Source organism: Trachypithecus francoisi, unplaced genomic scaffold, assembly GCF_009764315.1.
Source record: "Trachypithecus francoisi isolate TF-2019V2 unplaced genomic scaffold, Tfra_2.0 Lachesis_group4, whole genome shotgun sequence".
Lineage (NCBI taxonomy): Eukaryota > Metazoa > Chordata > Mammalia > Primates > Cercopithecidae > Trachypithecus > Trachypithecus francoisi.
In genome coordinates, this window is record NW_022681469.1 from 60713794 (window position 1) to 60733899 (window position 20106).

General features: G+C 33.7%; 1 protein-coding gene across 2 annotated transcripts in view; it reads right to left on the reverse strand.

Annotated features, from left to right (window-relative positions):
- Positions 1–20106, reverse strand: part of SEMA3C (semaphorin 3C) — a 347210-nt gene that overhangs the window by 57336 nt on the left and 269768 nt on the right. For both annotated transcript variants that reach the window (XM_033192842.1, XM_033192841.1), the window contains 6 exons: positions 17770–17860; positions 12665–12784; positions 11082–11224; positions 9635–9749; positions 7750–7819; positions 4996–5140 (listed from right to left, as the gene is read on the reverse strand). In XM_033192842.1, coding sequence (XP_033048733.1) covers positions 4996–5140; positions 7750–7819; positions 9635–9749; positions 11082–11224; positions 12665–12784; positions 17770–17860 — 684 coding nt within the window. The remainder of the gene's footprint in view (positions 1–4995; positions 5141–7749; positions 7820–9634; positions 9750–11081; positions 11225–12664; positions 12785–17769; positions 17861–20106) is intronic.

The following is a 20106-nucleotide window of genomic DNA, read 5'->3' on the forward strand; positions in this document are numbered from 1 at the left end:
AAATAATCAATTTTGGTTTAGGATCAATTTCCCTACATAGTCAAGAGCCAATATTTTTAAACTGAGTTTGTAATAGTGGAGAACTTACAGCTGCCAAGGTCAGTGAAGATGTTTAGAGATGAGAAAACAAAATTGAGAGTATTTAGAGAACTGTAATTCCTAGGGCATTGCTGGATCATGGAGCCCAAAGTGAAGGAAAGAGGTAGGAGGTGAGGCTGAAGACAGACTGCAGAAAATAATGCAAAACCAGGCAGAGAAAGAGTGACTAGCATGGTCGAGGGGATCTTAACCTAACACGTGGGGGATGAGTGGTATATAGATAAATAAAGGGTCTTAGTGGCACTCTAGAATCTAGGTTTATTTCTAGTACTGGTCTATGAAATGTGTACACTGAGAAAAACTCATATTTTGTGTTTCAACCTTAGTAATCCAAGCCCTTTGTTTGAAGCCCAAAAAATTACATAGTTGAAGACTTGTACTTGTGCATTAGCTGACCCTCATCTTCCTTATATTTGCCCTCCCCTACATATAAAAGCCCACTGTTCCAGTCCTACTAACCCACACAGAGCTTTGAAAACTCACTTATTCATTTCCATCTGTGTCTTGTAGTGTATGCTGTACCCTGCATCTGAAAACCCCTTCCTTTCTTACCCAATTTTTTCACATCCAATCACTCTTTAGGGCAAGCTCAATCTCACATTTTTTTGTCCCTTTTCAAATCAGGCTGTTTTACTACAACCCCTCTCTCCTCTAAACTTCAATATTTATTTTTTTAAAATGTTATTCACATGTTTTGAATAACAATGTGAGATGACATGTAATTAATTTTTCATGTCTGTATGTCTTCTGCATTCAATTTTCTTAGAAACGTTCCTGTTTTCAAACATCTAAGAGAAACAGAAATACTCTAATGTAAGCACAACCAGAAGACGTATATAATCAACAAAACTGCCAGCAATGAGCTTCTTGTATCCTTGCCACTACTGACTATGTGGATCATCAATTTTCTGTGATCCTTTGCATGTACCCGACCTGTCCAAAGCATGATGATGGAAGCACATGACTCCGTTATACTTATAAAGAGATGTTCAAGTTGAACACTTTCATTAAGTTCTGCCTTAACAGGATATACAACATATACAAACAATCTCCTGCAGAAGCTTTATACACGTTGCAGCAGAATAATGTAATATGTTTGCTTGGCCACAGAATTTTCATTCTTTGGCTGCCCTTTGCAACATACCAAAAGTGTCCTGTTTCTTCCACAAACTTGAATTACTTATGGAAAAATATTATGACACAATTGGCAGACTTCTTCCTACTGACTTGGACTTGCTGATGGGGTCGTTTGCTAACTGAGCTATCAACCGTGCTTTAAAAGAAGCATCTATGGGGAACATTAGAACGAGGGTATGAGATTTCTGCCAGTCTCATTTCTTCAAGAACACAGCCATGTATGTATGGGGTTGACTGGGCAACCATACTACTATATGGGGAAATAAAGTAGGACAATCACAGTTGATCCTTCATTGGGAGGACTTCAGAAGCAACATTCTTAACCTTAGAGAAGAGAGAATACTTTGGATTACTTGGCTGCAGATGGTTTGGCTACATGACACGACATTAAACCCTGGAAGTGCAGGAAGAGACAGACACTGCCACTCTGAGTCAGAGAGCTGACTTCATGATGTTTTGCTGGTTGAAGGGTGGAGGGATAGAATCTTCAAGGAAGTATGCTTTTCCAGGAGGAGTTCCAGAGGTCACTCCTCTACCCTGCCTCTTTTATTCTCTAAGGATCACTCATCTGACAATTTTTTGATTTAAAGGAGCTGCTCTGGTCTCAACACCAGATGTAAGAAACCACATTATAGAAATATTTCTTAAACCCTGACTACTCCCTTTTTTCATGGAGTCTGCTGCAGATGTGTGGTGCTAACCCTGGCTTACTCTACACTGCTTTGGAATAGGAAACAAATGGTCATTCTTCAGAGCTAAAAAACAGTGAAAAGTGGGACTGTTAGCAGAATTTTCTAATTTAGCATTGGTTTATTCTGTTTTATTAAAAAGGGCTTAGTATTCCTACATTTTATGTAGAACAATTGCTGCCTGACATGAGTGGTATTCTCACAGTGATTCTCTGAGTTCTACACATTTGTTAAGGTGCCTTTCAAGTTGTCACCTGGGTGAAGAGCCCGATGAGAGGTAATGTCAGAGGTCACTTTTCTTAAGGAAAAAAAAATTCCTGATTTGTAGCATTTGTCAGTTTCCATGGTGTAAATAGATTCATGACGGCTGATTTCAAGTTACCACTCTAATGTTCTTAATTGAGAAGAGGTGCACATTATCTGCTCTTGTAAGCTGGGTACATACTGGCTCCAGCACAGACTGCATGAGGCTCTGAGGCCTCAAACCCTGATTCAAGCAGCATGGCTCTCTTTTATCTTTTTAATATCTTTATTCGAAGAGTTTCTCTTAAGCTTTTTGGGGGGGAACAGAATTTTGTTGAGTTTGCAAATCAAATGCTCCTGTAATAACCCCATTTATATGTTGTTCAAAAGAATCACTGAGGAAAGCACATGTAATCACAACCACCTCTTAATTTTCCATATTAAGATGAGTCTATGACTAGGTCAATTTCAAATAGCAAGTCACTCTCAAAAGTGTATTTTTCTCTGAAAATGCATAAAATATGTTGAGTAAAATAGTTAACAGCCTTTGATATATAATGGAATTTCAAAGTTGTTCAGCCTCCCCTTCCTTTTCTCTTAAATAATTTCCGCTTCTTATCCAGCACTCCCCAATCTTAAAATGGCTGTATCCACTGATGCTTTTCCCTGTTTTATACAAAATTAATGTTCTGTCCATCTTCTTTCAAGCTGTGAACATCAAAGAGAGATCATCTTAAAGGATAATATAAATTCTGTGACAGGACTTTGTTGTCACTTATAATTATGTCCTAAAAATTTAATCTTTTTATGAATAAGTAGCAATTCCCATAATTTTTCCAAAGTTAGTTAAAGATCAATTGTTCCACACAAAATACATATAAATGATTAAACTTTGAGTTTCCTAGCTAGGAATGAAACTTAAGCTTTAAAAATTTTGGAATAGGCCGGGCACGGTGGCTCAAGCCTGTAATCCCAGCACTTTGGGAGGCCGAGACGGGTGGATCACGAGGTCAGGAGATCGAGACCATCCTGGCTAACATGGTGAAACCCCGTCTCTGCTAAAAAAAAATACAAAAAACTAGCCGGGTGATGTGGCGGGCGCCTGTAGTCCCAGCTACTGGGGAGGCTGAGGCAGGAGAATGGCGTGAACCCGGGAGGCGGAGCTTGCAGTGAGCTGAGATCCGGCCACTGCACTCCAGCCTGGGCGGCAGAGCGAGATTCCTTCTCAAAAAAAAAAAAAAAAAAAATTTTTGGAATAAAATGTGCTCTTTAAAGGCTTAGCAAACTATATTTTCAATTTTCAAAAAATGAACATTAGTAAAATTTAAGAAGATAAGAAAATAAAGGAGTAAACAATACTGCAAATAAACTCTAATAACAAAGATAAAATGAATCAACAATTAGTAAAAATTATATGGGATAATTATTTGGAAGATATTAGCAAAGATAATTTCAAATTCAAGAAAAAAGGAACACCTTGTTTACATAACTGTTAGTATCTACCTTTTGATTTTTAAAATAAATTCATTGTTCATATTTATCCATTTTATAATTATAACCCTATTTTATGAAATACAGAGATATAAGATTACATTTCTCTTAATGTTCAATTGTATAACATCTCTCCAGGTGTACTGTCTGACATTTTAGAAACAAAAACTAATCAACATTCTAGAAGGCAGCATTATTATAGGCCAAATGAAAAAGAAAGAGTAGGACTTATCAATGGACCCTTAGAACAATTCCGGTTCTAATATTCAAGTGCATTGTCTGTATCTTCAGCTGGAAAACTGAGTTTTCAATGTATCCCTAATACTACTAATATTGCATGATATGGATGTATCTACCTGCTTTAATAACAGTACTTCTAGTTCAGACCATTCCTAATTAGAAAGCTGCCTATAGTTAAACAGTTCTGATTTGTGTTACTTTATAGTTATAAATACTTTATTTGAATAATTACATCTCATTTGTTGTAATTATTTGCTAACACATAAATTTTCTTCCTTTGAGATGTATGTAACACAATTTCCATCTAAATAGATTCCTAGAAATGTCACTATCTCTATATGAAGTATCTCTAAATTATTTCTCACATGGTTATTCCTTAATTAAAATAGATATTCAGGCTGCAGTGGCTCACACCTGTAATCCCAGCACTTTGGGAGGCCAAAGCGGGCAGATCATGAGGTCAGGAGTTCGAGATCAGCCTGACCAACATGGCGAAACTCCATCTCTACTAAAAATACAAAAATTAGCCGGGCGTGGTGGTGCCTGCTTGTAATCCCAGCTATTTAGGAGGCTGAAGCAGGAGAATCGCTTGAATCCTGGAGGTGGAGGGTGAGGTGAGCCGAGATTGTGCCACTACATTCCACCCTGGGCAACACAGCGAGACTCTGTCTCAAAAAAAAAACCCCCAAACCCCACAGATATTCATTACTTGTTAAATGAATTTATTATTATTATTATTATTATTATTATTATTTTGAGACAGAGTCTTGCTCTGTTTGTTGCCCAGGCTGGAGTGCAGTGGCGCAATCTCGGCTCACTGCAAGCTCCGCCTCCCGAGTTCACGCCATTCTCCTGCCTCAGCCTCCCGAGTAGCTGGGACTACAGGCACCTACCGCTTCGCCCGGCTAATTTTTTTGTATTTTTAGTAGAGATGGTGTTTCACCGTGTTAGCCAGGATGGTCTTGATCTCCTCACCTCGTGATCCGTCCGCCTCGGCCTCCCAAAGTGCTGGGATTACAGGCTTGAGCCACTGTGCCCGGCTGTTAAATCAATTTTTATAAAGCATCATAACAAAGCATTTTTCATGGATACTTACAGTTCCAGGGCGAGGATATGGAATTCTACCCTGATAGGAAATCAGCTGATGATTGGGCCCTTCTTTGTGGGCAAAAGGCCCATTAAACACAGTCTGTATATCAGATAAATGATACACACACACTGCTGATCCTTTGAAAACTGAGCTAAAAAAGAAAACGGAAAAAGGCATTTTCGAATTTTTAAGATTAAAATACAATTAAAAAATATATGGTAAAATTTATGATAAAAAGTTAACATTTCACCATAGAAAAGTTAAATGTTATCGAACACATGTGAAATGCTGAAAAACTTTGAAAAAAGGTATTGATACATAAAGCATTACAATACTCAATTCATCCATGGAGATAGACAGTAAGTTATAGTAAAGTCCTTTTCAATGTTTCCAAAATATAGGACAACTCAAAAAAGTTTCTAACTAGTTTATCTTAGCAGCAAGAAAGTATACTGATGACTTATTTAAAAATATGAATTTGAATTCCAAGTCACTATCATATATCCTATCAGCATTTAACTCAAAGAAATGAATCTCATTAATAATTGAACACCATATCTTTTTGTATTATGATTATTTAAATAAGAGTGTTCTCACATGGTATCCTGAATACTAGTTGGAGAAGTCTATGTTGTCATGGTTTATGTACTTCCCCTGTTGGTCACAGAACAAAAAATATGAGCCCCAAAATATTCACTAAACCATCTTTAGTCAATGACACCTCATAAAATTTGTTTGAATCTTTAGTAAGAAATATTTCCATTGTCCTATGGCAGGTTGGCTGAAATGAGTATTTCTCTGACTCACATATTTATTTCAAATTAGATGTCTAATGAAAAAAGGTGCATTCCCATAAAAACAAATAAGATACATTGTTAATCGTTAACATTAACAGGCAGAATGATGATTTTGAATTTTTTGATATTAAAGTTACTGGTATTGGAAAAAAACTAGAAAAACAGTTTTACTGAAAACAACATTTTCTTAAAAATTTGATTTTTTTGTTTTTTTGGTTTTTTTTTGTTTTTTTTGGAGACAAAGCCCAGGCTGCAACCTCCGCCTCCCGGGTTCATACCATTCTCCTGCCTCAGCCTCTGGAATAGCTGGGACCCTGTAGTCCACCACCACGCTCCGCCTCTCTGTTCAATTCTTTTGTGAGTTAAATCAAGACTACTTAGAATAGGAGTTAAACACATCCTTAAAGACATCTTATTAGACATCTTGTGGGGCAACTGCAAATATTTAAAAACAATTTCCTTGTAAATTTCTTTTACTTTTAATAGCTCATTGCAGTTTACAATTATACTGTGTTTTTCCCATTAAAGAAAAAAACAGCTCTTTCGAGTTTTGTTTTGTACTTGATTGTCTAATCAAAGAGACCCATTATCTTCCACACTGGCTGAGTTACAGCTTAACTCTAAAGAATATGACTGTATAAAATTAATAAAGAAAAATATGAGCAGGAAAATATGAAAATATTATTTATCTTGAAATATTTACTTTAATTGGTTTGGGCATCCCAGAGAAGTGAGAGAACATTAAACTAATTTCCAAACACATAAAATAATCTCATATGGAATAAGAAAACTGGCCAGGCACCATGGCTCACGCCTGTAATCCCAGCACTTTGGGAGGCACAAGTTGGGCGGATTACAAGGTCAGGAGTTTGAGACCAGCCTGACCAACATGGTGAAACCCTGTTTCTACTAAAAATAAAAATAAAAAAAATACAAAAATTAGCTGAGTGTGGTGGCACATGCCTGTAATCCCAGCTACTCAGGAGGATGAGGCAGAAGAATTGTTTGAACCGGGGAGGCGGACGTCGCAGTGAGCTGAGATCATGCCCTTGCGCTCCAGTGTGGGCAGCAGAGCAAGACTCCATCTTAAAAAAAAAAAAAAAAAGGCCAGGGGTGGTGGCTCACATCTGTAATCCCAACACTTTTGGAGGCCGGGGCGGGTGGATCACGAGGTCAGGAGATCAAGACCATCCTGGCTAACACAGTGAAACCCTGACTCTACTAAAAATATAAAAAACTAGCCGGGCGTGGTGGTGGGGCGCCTGTAGTCCCAGTTACTTCGGAGGCTGAGGCAGAAGAATGGCATGAACACGGGAGGCGGAGCTTGCAGGGAGCCGAGATCGTGCCACTGCACCCCAGCCTGGACAACAGAGTGAGACTCCCTCTCAAAAAAAAAAAAAAGAAAAAATTGGTTCAATGTTTTCAGATTCTAAATAGTCATCACTTTACTTCAGAAGTAAGAAGTATTTTTATAGAAATGCCTAATTGTTTCCAGCTTTCCTAAGGTATAACTGGTATACAAAAACAATACAGTACATAATTAATTAATGTATACAATGTGGTAAGTTTCGACATATGTATACACTTGTGTTACTATCACTACAATCCAGGTGATAAACATTTATTACCTGTGATAACAGTAACCAAAAATATGCCAAAAGTTTTATTTGCTCATGAGTCCTCAAATTATTTTATTGAAAAAAATCATTTATTTTCAATTCATATTTTCATTTGTTTGATAAAAATATCATGCAATTGCTACAAATACTCTCTACAAAAGCATTTGGAAAGCATTAGTTTAGCTCCAATATATTTTGGTAATCAGGCAAAAGTAAATAAAATGGAAGGGTTACATCCCAAATGACATGCAAAATAAAAGTTGAAGAAAAGAATGCTTTTATAATAATTACTGTTAATCCATGAAGTTTATTGTTTAACTCGTAAAATGTAACTGTTGAATTACCTTGATGTTGTAAAAATGCCATACACTAGTGTTGTCCTCGGGTTATCAGTTTCCAGCAGAAACACATCCTCTATAAAAAGAAAAATAATACTCTTTTAAAGTTTCTAAATATTAACTTCTTTGTTTTGAAAAATTTACCCTAGGAAAATAATTTCAACTATGAAAAGTATTCTGTAAAAAGATATTCCTGTACCATCATGGTAATTTGGAAACAAGTGATGATAGAAACACTAAATTAAATTATTACAGATACTAATAGAATTTATAAAAATTTTGTATCCTTGTGAAAACCATGCTAGTAAAATAATATTATGGGGGAAAAGTATAATGGCATATTATACGTACTAGAACCATATTAATCTCAAAAATATCCATCAGAATATAAGAAAAAGATTAACAGTGAGTGTTCCAGGAGGCAAAGCTATAGAAATTTTCTGGTGCTTCTTTCTAAATATCCTTTAATGTTAATATATTACTGTTTTAATTTTAAAAAATTACAAATCTCAATTTCTTTTTGATCTAATCTTAGGAGTTGGAAGATGGAATAAAACTTTTTCACAGTAACTTATCTTACCATCAAATAGAACTTTTTGTGGCATATGGTCAAAATTGCTAGTGATACTTTTATTTAATGATAGCTCCTCTAACAAAAAGATGTTTAAAGTATACTAAGGCAAAGACAAAAGACAAAAGTATGCATAGTGCAGTGATAAATAACAGAATATGAAAGTAGATTTCTGATAGAAAACTCCAATTAATAATCAATTGCCATGATTATATGAAAGGCCTAGATGTAGTGACAATCTTGCTAACATAATTATTGCTGAGAAACACAAAATATGTATTTACTTTAAATTAACAATGAATTTAAATGACCTTATAAACAATAAATTTATAACCACTCAAACAAGAAATTAACAACCACTAGTCCTTCCATATGTGAATAAGGGCTGACAATGTCTAGCTCTCCCTAAAAAAAAAAAGAAAGACTGAAACATAAAAATATTCCCAAACATTTGGAGGGATAGAATGAGCAAGTAGGCCTTTTCATAAAATAATACTTAGAACTTTTCTCTAGAAAAGCTTATCCAGAAACTTTTGTTCCATAATCAACATAATGGTTTTTGAGCAGAACGATATAGTTCATGTTTATAGCTATTAGAATCAGTAAATTTTTTCCATATGGTAACACAGATTTATAGCTTATATTATCACCTGTCTCAAAATCTGAGAATGACCATTATTTTACATTTTAATGAATTACAGTGAAAGAAAAGTCATTTATAAATGGCATTTAGTAAATATGATGTGCCCTGGGATATTCAGATTAAAAAAATAAAAAACTGTTCCTTGGCAGAGGTAATCAGACTGTCAGTCCTTATTTGACCTGGAAAGTATAAGCCTCATGTCACACTGAGAACACTTAATCTCAGAGTCACCAAGCAGAACTAAGAAGGGAACACGAGTCTCCAAATTTCTACTCTGACACTTTTTGCCATCCAAACTCTATCCTGTCCATTAGCTACAATAGTAAAAATATATAGCTGTATTTTCACATAAAATCAGAATATTAGATATTATAATATACATGAAATAAATATAAAAACACAAACGTATCATTACCTATACACCAATTATACAAGTTACACCCCCAAATACACACATTCATTCATACATTATGGTGAATTCAATGAGCTAAATGTTTCAGCAGTGACTCATGGGCATAACAGATTAAAAAATACTTATGAAAATTTATGAAATTTAATTATTTTAAATTAGCATATTATTTATGCTGAAAATACGCAAAATACATCCTCTTCTGAGACCTTACTTAAATATATAAAGCCTTCTTTCAGAAACATTTTTCAATCTCATATGTATGTACCTAATTCATCAAAGTGCGTTTCTGGGCCGTCTTCATCTGTTACGGAGCATACCAGCCTTGCCTTTAAGAAAGTGGTCCACTTGTTGACAAGGCTACGCAGTCCACCAGTGTCATTCTAAAACCATTTTGTAAACATAATTCAGATTAGGTAAATATTGAAGCACATTAAAAATTCAACTTGAACTCTAGTTGCTTGGAGGATGAAAATCTGAAGAATGGATATGTTAACCACTTCTGCACATCGATAGTCAAAGAGGAATATTTATCACTTATAGCATTTTATACAATAGTTATACTATTATTCTCTTACAGCATGATGTCAGCTGAAAATATATTTATTTGATAAATGTATGACATAATTATTTCTAATTTTAACAATGTATAATGGAAGTATTTATAAAATGTCATGGAAAATAGATCATTTAATCTACCTTTCCTTGATAAAACTAATTGTCTTCAATTTGAACATAAATTATTACATACAGTGAGTCCTGCAGATTGTGGTCAGGAGAGTGCTTATATCTTTACACCAAATGGTCCCCAACAGTTTTATATTCACCCCTTCATTTATCCAAATTATCACACAATTTTCAGTATTTCTAATCTGATGCCTTATTATACATTGTAAGGGGAAATGGCATTTGGATCATTCACAAATAGTCTCTATTGAAGACATTTTTTTCTGTGTCCAAAAGCCTTTTAGCCCTTCTGCTGACTTTGCTGTCTTGTTGCAAATGACTGAGAAACAGCTGAGCTCCATGATCAGTGGAATATTATAATATATAAACTATTTTAAACACTAAGCACTTTAAGAAACATTTTTTCACAAACGATGCTAATCATAAATACGTCAGGACAAGTCTGTAAAACTCTATGATAAATAGGACATCACAAATTTCCTTGTATTGCTATGTATACTTATTGTTTCTATACAAGAACATTTTGGTTACTGTTTTTAATTAGAATTTGATTTTATTAAAGCTGTTCTTTTCACTATTTATAAATGGTTCCTTAATAATCATCTTTTACTGAGATAGTTACTGTATTTTATTCACAAAAATCAGTTTCTTTTGGTAATACACAATTTAGCTATTTTTTTGAATAGCAATGCATTAAATGGATATGCAGAAATTTGCCACAAGTGTTTATTTGTTCAAGAACACAAACAAAATATTTTCTTGAATTAAGATTTTTAATAAAATAGGGTATGCTTATCTCATATAACTTAATGAAGGTTAGAATTTGGGTTAGGGTTATAAACACTATATCAATATAAAATGATGAATATTAAATACAATAATGATGAATGTTACCTTAAATGTTCCCCTCAATATTTCATTTGTAATAGTTGATAATAAAAGCATGGAGATAAAGTATAATTTGGATTTCTTGGTCTTTCTGCAAATTAGATTTGGTACTGTTAAAATATACAAGCATTAATACTTACAGGACATATTCGAGCAATCATGGAATGAATCTGTTTTGTGCTCCTGTTATTGTCAGTCAGTTTTTCTTTGAAGAAGAAGTATACCTTAGCATCATTTGGATCAGTACCATCTGGGATGACATGTGCATCTACAAACATAGGTTCTAGAAAAAAATACAAAAGACTAGGTATATATTCATGATGAAAATCCATCTTCTGTCATCTAAGTAGACCACAGGCACATGCCTACCCCATCTTTGGTAGAAAAAACAATTCAATATTTACAGGTACCATTTCTAAAAGCAGTAATTGCATTCACTCACCATACCACATTTGGAATGTCAGCTACCACAAAGTATAGCTATAATATGATAAATTACTTTTTTTTTTGTCTGTAATACATTCTGGAAGTGCAGGAAATACAAAAATTCTTTGTGCACTGGTGAGTTTCAAAAATTGAAAAACTTTTCTACCAATTATTTCCTAAGGAACCTGATGGTTATTTTATTGAAAAAAATATTTATTTTTCAAAGTGTGTTTTTCACTCTAGTGCATATAAACTCAAATTCGTTGAAGCAGAATAAGGAGTTGGAAGTCCAAGCTCTGAAAAACATGATCTTTCTTAAAACGCAACATATGAAATGAAGGGGAAACTATTCAAGGAAAAACAGCATCGTTAGTCATTTGGAGACATACAGGGTTTCCTTATTTCAAGAACAAAACAACTTTTAGAATATTCTATTTCCAGATGTACTGGAGGAATAATCTGAAGAAGTAAATGAACAATCAATGCTTTCTTGTGCTGGCCTATCAGCGAAATAGGATGCTTCACTGTGGTGATTCATGCTTAACTCTGCAATGTTAAATGAATTGCCACATTTAGGGTCAGCTAAAAATTTTCTCCAGGGTGAAATGACAAGAATCTTAGTTTTTTTTTTTTTTTTTTTTTAATTGCTCTAAACAACAGCAATTGGTTGGAATAATACGGTAAAACCAAATGAGCACCTTTTTTGATGTGAATTCCATATGACGCCAAGAGCTGGAGGCAACTGAATATGGATAATCATAAAGTTATTATTCCTATGATTTCTACTGAATATTAGTCCATTTAAGAGAAAATACATACCAGTTTCATAATTTTAGAATCTAAGTTGAAAACAAAAAAAGAGGAGGCTCCGGCTATAACCTATTCATTGCATCTAAATGTCATACATTTGGGATAATTTTTAGATTTGGTATTGTTAAAATATACAAGCAGATTAAATGAACTAAAAAGCATATTTAATTGCAATATGTTACAATTAAAACAACCGGAGAAGATGCTTGGGTACTGAAATATAAATTATCACTGTCACTTTTATCTATTCATATTCTTATAATTGTAGGATGATTAATAGAAATAAAGAATCAAAATATGGACTATGAGCTATTCAATTATTTATTTTCCCCTAATATTTTAAATCATAGAGTACAGAAGTACTATTATTCATGTCATAGCCTGATATTTTAGTTTTTAACCATTATCCCTAGTTGTTAGGATGGAATTAAATAAGTTAGTTTAATATGATACTAAAAAAAAAAAAATGCATCAAATGCTTTCTTACCACTTAGCCATTTGGAATTATGTTGATCAGTTCTGACTGCATTCCTCTTGGTTAAACTTCGAAAAATAGCAGCATCTGTCCCCATGAAATCTATATACATTCCAGAGAAAAGCTCCTCATCTATGAAAAAGAAAATATTAATGAAATGTAAATTTTTAAAGCTATTTTGAAGTTCTACATGAGTTTATTAGGAGATCACCACAGGTATTACAGTGTTATGATAATTGGTTATAACCAAATGTTAATTGGTTTGCATTGTTCAGCAAATCAATAAATTTTATAAATTTTAATCTTTTCTCATTATTGCCTGAATAATTACTGTTTTTAAAAAATCAAACCTCAAAGCAACTTCATTCTATGTAAAAGTGGAAGTTCCTCTACCTGTACTTAATTATACTATATATTATTTTTTATATAGAGTCTATCAGAAATGGCAGGTGTATATAGATAACAAAATAGCTTGTGTACCTATAACACATTTAAAAGAAAAACACTGTAAGAGTCAGAAAACATGGTTTCTAACTTTGGTAATCCCTAACAGGCTGGGAATTAGTGCTAAGCTATTGAACATCTGGAGTTTCAACCTTCTAATCTATAATGTATGGGAATTAGATTATGATCTTAAAAGTTCTTAACACATATTAAAATTTCTATGACCTTCCTAAATGGATTGAACATAATAGTTTTAAAAATTATTATTATGACATGATAAGGAAGCCACATTATAACTGTCAAAATATTATCAGTGATTGAAAAATGTAATCACTAAAAGTATGTATTTTGATCTTTAGTGCTAGAAGGTTCCTGGTAAGGTAAACAAAGTGCTACTTTTTCAACTGCAACTCAGCCATAAAAATAGAATACAATGATAAGAAAGAAAAAGTATTTAAAATTAAATAAATTTTTACTATTAACGGAATCAGATGTATTAATCTATACATACATAACATTCAACATTTAGCTTATTGTTTGAAGATCCATATTACTTTTCATCTAGTAAGAAGCAGTAAGCATTGAATTGGTAACAAATGTGACTCCTGAGTATAAAACAGTAGCTAAATATCTATTTTAAAAAGCATGAAATTTATCAGCCTGGCCTACTGAACTGCCATGCAGCTGTGTTCCTTGACTGTTGTTCTAGGATTACTCCCTGGGCTACCTTCAGACTGTGGTCATTTTGGCAGGACTGGAACATTTCAAAGTACTCTAAGCTCACTGTTTAGTAATAAGCAGTACCAGTCGGCCCAGCATCGAATGGAGAATGGAATGTGTCTAATATGTGCTCACCAGGTTATGAACTGGACCCCTACCAGTTAGCAAGCTGGTGTGGCGCGCGTTTGGTTGCTCAGCTCTCCTTCCTAGTAGGGGTTCTAGGCCCATGGAAACAGATTACAGGGAGATAACAAAAATGTGCATGAAGGCTTTTTTTCTTTACCATTTTAGTTTCTTTAAAATTCTGAGAACATTTGTGACGCTTATATACACACAGATCTAGCTATTAAATTGTGGCAACTTTGTAAATAATTATTTCACATTTTTGTTATATTCGATTAACAATAAAACTGTGGATTATACATTCCTGCTATTCAACAGATTGATTGGCACAGCTATCAATTGTCGTATCTGTTTTCAAGCAGAAAGAGAAAAAAGATACTAAGAAGTTTATGAATGGCAGACAGGACTAATTCTAATCCCACTTCATACCTTCTTATTAGTTATGTCTCAAACACTACATAAGCCTGCACGTCTAATTGGCTTCATTTCCTATAGTAAATTCTCAGTAATTTTAATAGCAAGTTAGGAACTTTCTGCTTCATTTTATATCAATAAGAAGTTTTTGATTAATGTCACTTTGTTAACCATTTTGAGAGGAAGATTTTTTGCAGGACTTCATGCAGAGATAAACTTGTGCCTTTTAACTTTATTTCAAAAACATTTTGCTTTCCAATTGTATTTCTACCGACTAGAAAAACTTCATAAAGTTTATGTAGACTCTTTAAAAGACAACATCCGACTTCGTTGTTGCCCTACAGCAGTGACTGAAAATAGCAAAAGCACACTGAACTTGCACAACTACATTATGAAATTTGGAATTCTAATTCTTCAGGTCTCTGGTCATTTAATAGATATAAGTACCTTAACCAATCTGTGTTTTTTAGTGCACTGTGCTTGAATGGAAATGATAAAAGCACTATTACAAGGTTAAGGGACATGATCACACAAATCACAGGAGGTAATTTTAGAGGGATAATCAACAGGATGAATAAAATTATAACTACAATCTTATAAAGCTTTTTGTTCTTTTTACTGTCAGTTTTTAAGTTAAGCAAATTGTTTAGTGACTTTCATTTGATTAAAAAATGTAAAGTTACTCAAATATTAATAGTATAGGAACATGAGCACAGGAATTCAACTCTCAGGTCCTTGAGAAACAAAGAAGGCCAATGTCTAACTCCTATTCTGGAAACAAATCCAGTTCTCTAAGGGTAAGACTATTAAATTACTTAAGACAATTTAGCAAGAAAATTTATAATGCCTTGTTCTAATCCTTATTATTCTAAACAATATTCAATGAGATAAAACTCCAGTAGCAGCTATGTGAACAGACCCTTGAGGTTTATTTTGTAGCATTTAAATGGAAACAAATGAAAACTATATATATTTAATTACTATCAAACACACCACATGGTTTCTGAAGGTGAATAAAATTTCCTTTATAATGGAGAAAAGAATTTCCAAAACACTGCTTCTATTAAATAATATTTGGAAACATGCCTTGCACAGGACATATTGGATAACTTTATATTTCAAAGCTAACTTTATGTCCTAAATGATATACTTTTGGCTCCTCCCTGTCTGATTTGAATGCCAATATTCAAGCAATTCACTGAATAACTTCCAAGGTTTACCTGTCTTAATGTAATTTCCAGATATGAGAAAGAAAGATGAGTTATCTATGCAGATGAATCAAAGCAAGCATTTTGAACACAGTAATTATTTTTCACCTGTTCTATGGTTGAAGGATGAAATTTTAATGCTGGCAATACATTAAAAAAAAGCAAAGAGGAAAAGACATCTACTGTATGTATGACATACTAAAATCCAGCATTTGTTACTTGGTCAACACATGACAACTCAGATATATATATATACACACACTCAGATATATAAGTATATACATATATATTTGTACTCAGACATATAAACATATATATTTATACTCATATATAAACATATATATTTATACTCATATATATATATATTTTTTTTTTGAGACGGAGTTTCGCTCTTGTTGCCCAGACTGGAGTGTAATGTCACAATCTCAGCTCACCACAACCTCTGCCTCTCTAGTTCAAGTGATCCTCTTTCCTCAGCCTCCCAAGTAGCTGGGATTACAGGTGCACGCCACCATGCCCGGCTAATTTTTTTGTATTTTTAGTAGAGACAGAGTTTCTCCATGTTGGTCAGGCTGGTCTCGAACTTCCAACCTTAGGTGATCCACCCACCTTGGCCTCCCAAAATTCTGGGATTATAGGCATGAACCACTGCTCCAGGCCAACTCAGGCATATTTTTAAAGTGTCTTAATCAAAAGAGAATGTCTTTTAAGTGAGTCATGAAAAGGTATTCAATGACTGAGGTTTAAAAATTGACTTGTCAATGTGTGGATCATTAAGCAATTAGGCACATGGCTTAACTGATATTTTGTGTAAAGTGAAAAAATGAAAAAATAGCTTTATTACCATCTCCTTTTTGCCATAGCAATTTTTAGACAATCCCCAGAGAATGTACTGGGCTAACACGTGCACTTTGTTCATCTTTCCTTTGAAAAAACACCCCTTTAACTATTTCTAAAAGATTAATAAAACACAGGACTGCAGACATCTCCTTGACATACTGGTTTCAATTCCTTTGAATATATACCCAGAAGAGGAAATGCTGGATCATATGGTGATTCTATTTTTTGTTTTTTGGGGACTGTTCATACCATTTCCCAAAATGACCGTACTAATTTACAATCCCACCAACAATTTACACGATTTCCTCTTCTCCATATACTTCCCAACACTTGTTATCATTTGTGTTTTTGATAACAGCCATTCAAACAGGTGTGAGGTGATATTTCATTGTCTATACTTCCATGTTCATTTCAGCATTATTCACAAAAGCAAAGACATGGAAGCAACCTAAGTGTTCATCAACATATGAATGGATTTTTAAAAACGTGGTACATATATACACAATGGAATATTATACAGTCTTAAAAAAGAATGAAATGCTGTCATTTATGACAACATGGATGGAACTGAAGGATGTTACACTAAGTGAAATAAGCCAGGCTCAGAAAGACAAATAACGTATGATCTCACTTATATGTAGAATGTAAAAAAGTTGATCTCATAGAAACAGAGGTAGAAGGGTAATTATAAGGGGCCGGAGGATACAGGGAGGGGCAAAAAAAAAAAAAGATGTTTATCCAAGGAATAAATTTTATGTGATTTTAGTGATCTACTATACTGCACAGTGACCATGGTGACAATAAATAAAATTTATTGTGTATTTCCAAATTGCTTAAAAATAGATTTTTAACATTCTCACCACAAAAAAATAAGTTGGTGAGGTAATGGATATGTCAATTGGCTTGACTGAATTTTTCCTTTATGTATACATACATCAAAACACCACATCGTATTTTATAAATATACACAATTATTTGTCAACTAAAAACAAAAAATAATTAAAGGTAAAGAAAAAATACTAAAACATGAGGAAAAGTGGGTGTACTTAATACTACAAACGCAATTACAGAAAACACTGAAAACTACTTTATGATAATATATAAGTATACACATACACACTTTTTAAAATGCTTGGCTTGCTCTAGGAATGACGAAACTGTCATTTATAGATGAAAAGTTACATGCTTATTAATTAATCTTATTCTTACAAATGAGAAACTGAACTCTATTTCTCAGCTCACAACTTTCTTCGTATTATTTTACTCATATACTATCATCCATACAACCATCAATAACAGGCCTACCATGTCAAGCTAATTTTCCATGTTATTTTATGTTTAATCCTCCCTCTTCCATTGTCTACTTACTGATCATAACAGACACCGTGTTCACGTTGGGGTTGAAAGAGCAGCGTCCTTTTCCAGATTCACACTTGGAGTCAATCATGAAAACTTGGTCCTTTATTGTAGATAAAATTTAAAATGTGGCAACAATAACTTATTTAGTGAAGACAATAGTTCATCAGTAAAACAAAGCATCCTTAAAATTAAAATGCTTTCTAGTTGGTTGCTTATTATGCCTTCCAATTTACTATATTAAGATTTACTAAAACTATGAGGAGAATTGATCTGTAATTACAAGCTAACCACAGCAGGGCTAGCTCTCATTCTATTACACTCCCCAGAGGGCTAATCCAAGAAGTCGTTCTCCTCAAATCAACATCAGCAAAAATCACTTGAAAACCAAGTATTATTATAAATCTCAACTAGATGTGTTGAACATTAGCCAAAAGAAGACAATTGTCCATAGAAGAACAATCTATGTAAGGACTATAATATTACTATAATATTTTCAAAATAATTAAGATTTTTAAAACACAGAATTTTATCTTACTGTTTAATTTTATTATATAAAGCATTGTACAAGATTCAACAAAATAATTCATAATTCAGATTTAAAATGTGCCATTTACTCATGAATTTATTTAACAAAAATTTACTGAGCATCTGCCATGTACCAGAAACTGACTAAACACTGGGGATATTGTAAATAAAATACACTAAAATTTTTGTCCTCAAGTAATTTATAACCTAGTGAGAAACATAATAAATAATTAAACTATGGAATATGTTAGATAGTGCTTGCTGCTGAGAAGGAAAGTTAAGCAGGAAAAGGGAAGAGAGAAGACTATAGATTGGGAGCAATAAATTCAATGGTTTTAGCCTCAGCAAGAACAAATATCTTGTCAGTATGAATATGTACCTTTTTCTTATATGAAGTTAGTACAAGCCCCCTACTAAAATTTAAAGTAAAAATAAATGATCATATTAATAGGTCAAATAAGATGATAAGGAATCTTAATTATCAAGCTAAGGCTTTTGAAAGTTATCCTGAAAGAAATATGAACTCAATAATATTTTTGAGTGTGGAAATGGAAAGTTGCTCTAGAAAGTTGGACTTTAGGAAGATTAGGAATGAAATGTATAAAAACAGACACTGCATTCAGGAAAACTGGTTAGTTTCCTATTACAAGAGTCCAGGAATTAGAAGGTAATAATCTGACATGGCATGTTTTCAGTGGTCAAGGTAAAAGCAGCAGAGATGTAAGAAAATTTATATAGTGGCAATCAACAGAGCTTGGCAATCAGTTATAATTTGGTGGTTCTAATTTCATTGTACTTGTTGTCCTTTTCACATTGCCTCCACACCTGAAAGGATACATCTATTACATTTTCTATATGTGCCTCCAAACTACTGTTTTGTAAAAGGAACCTAAAAAGGTAAATCCAAACAACTATAGATATGTGACCATCAATCACAATCAATTTCTAATTGATCATATTCAGGAAAACAAAGATGATTCTAAAGTTTTGACTCCTTGAAAAAATAACGCTAGTACATAGTTGTTATATTGAGTGTCTATACTACCGCAGGACCTCTCTGAACATAACAGAGAATAATAGAGCTTAAAAAGAATCACAGACCTCTAGCCTAAAAAGATTCTTTCTGAGTATCCTAAGATCTTCATCAATGAAGTCACTCTACAGGTGATGAAAAAATATGACTTATCCAGAAGACCATGTAGCTAAAGGGTGATAATAGCACAATTTGAATTCAGTCTCCTGACTCCTAGTGAATCCGATTTCCAAAAGGCCTTCATTTCATGTTAACGTCTAAACTAAAAAAAAATCATAAACCAGAAGAAAAACAAACAAAAAAGCCTTATTGTGATTCTAGAGCTGGAGACTGATTTGACCAAATAAGTGAGAGTTCGTCTTGCAGGAATTGATGAGGTTGTTTAGGTACCATTTTCTCTCAACTGACCCGCTCCTACATCACACAGCAATCTAGATGCAGATCTTGTCACCACCAGGAGCAGATGTGGTCTACCCTAACAATAACTATCTCAAGTACCCTGAAATAATTCTTCAAACTTGTCTCCTAAGAACTCTTCTCTACTTCTCCCCAGTTCATTAGGCTTTTCTCTTTTTGACTTTGTTAACAGGTTAGATTCCATGTTTTTTGTTTGTTTGTTTGTTTGTTTTTTAAAGACAGGGTCTAGCTCTATCTCCTGGGCTGGAGTGCAGTGGTGCAATCTCGGCTTACGGCAACCTCCACATTCCAGGTTCAAGCGATTCTCATGCCTCAGCCTGTGGAGTAGTTAGGACTACAGGGACGTACAACCATGCCTGGCTATTCTCTTG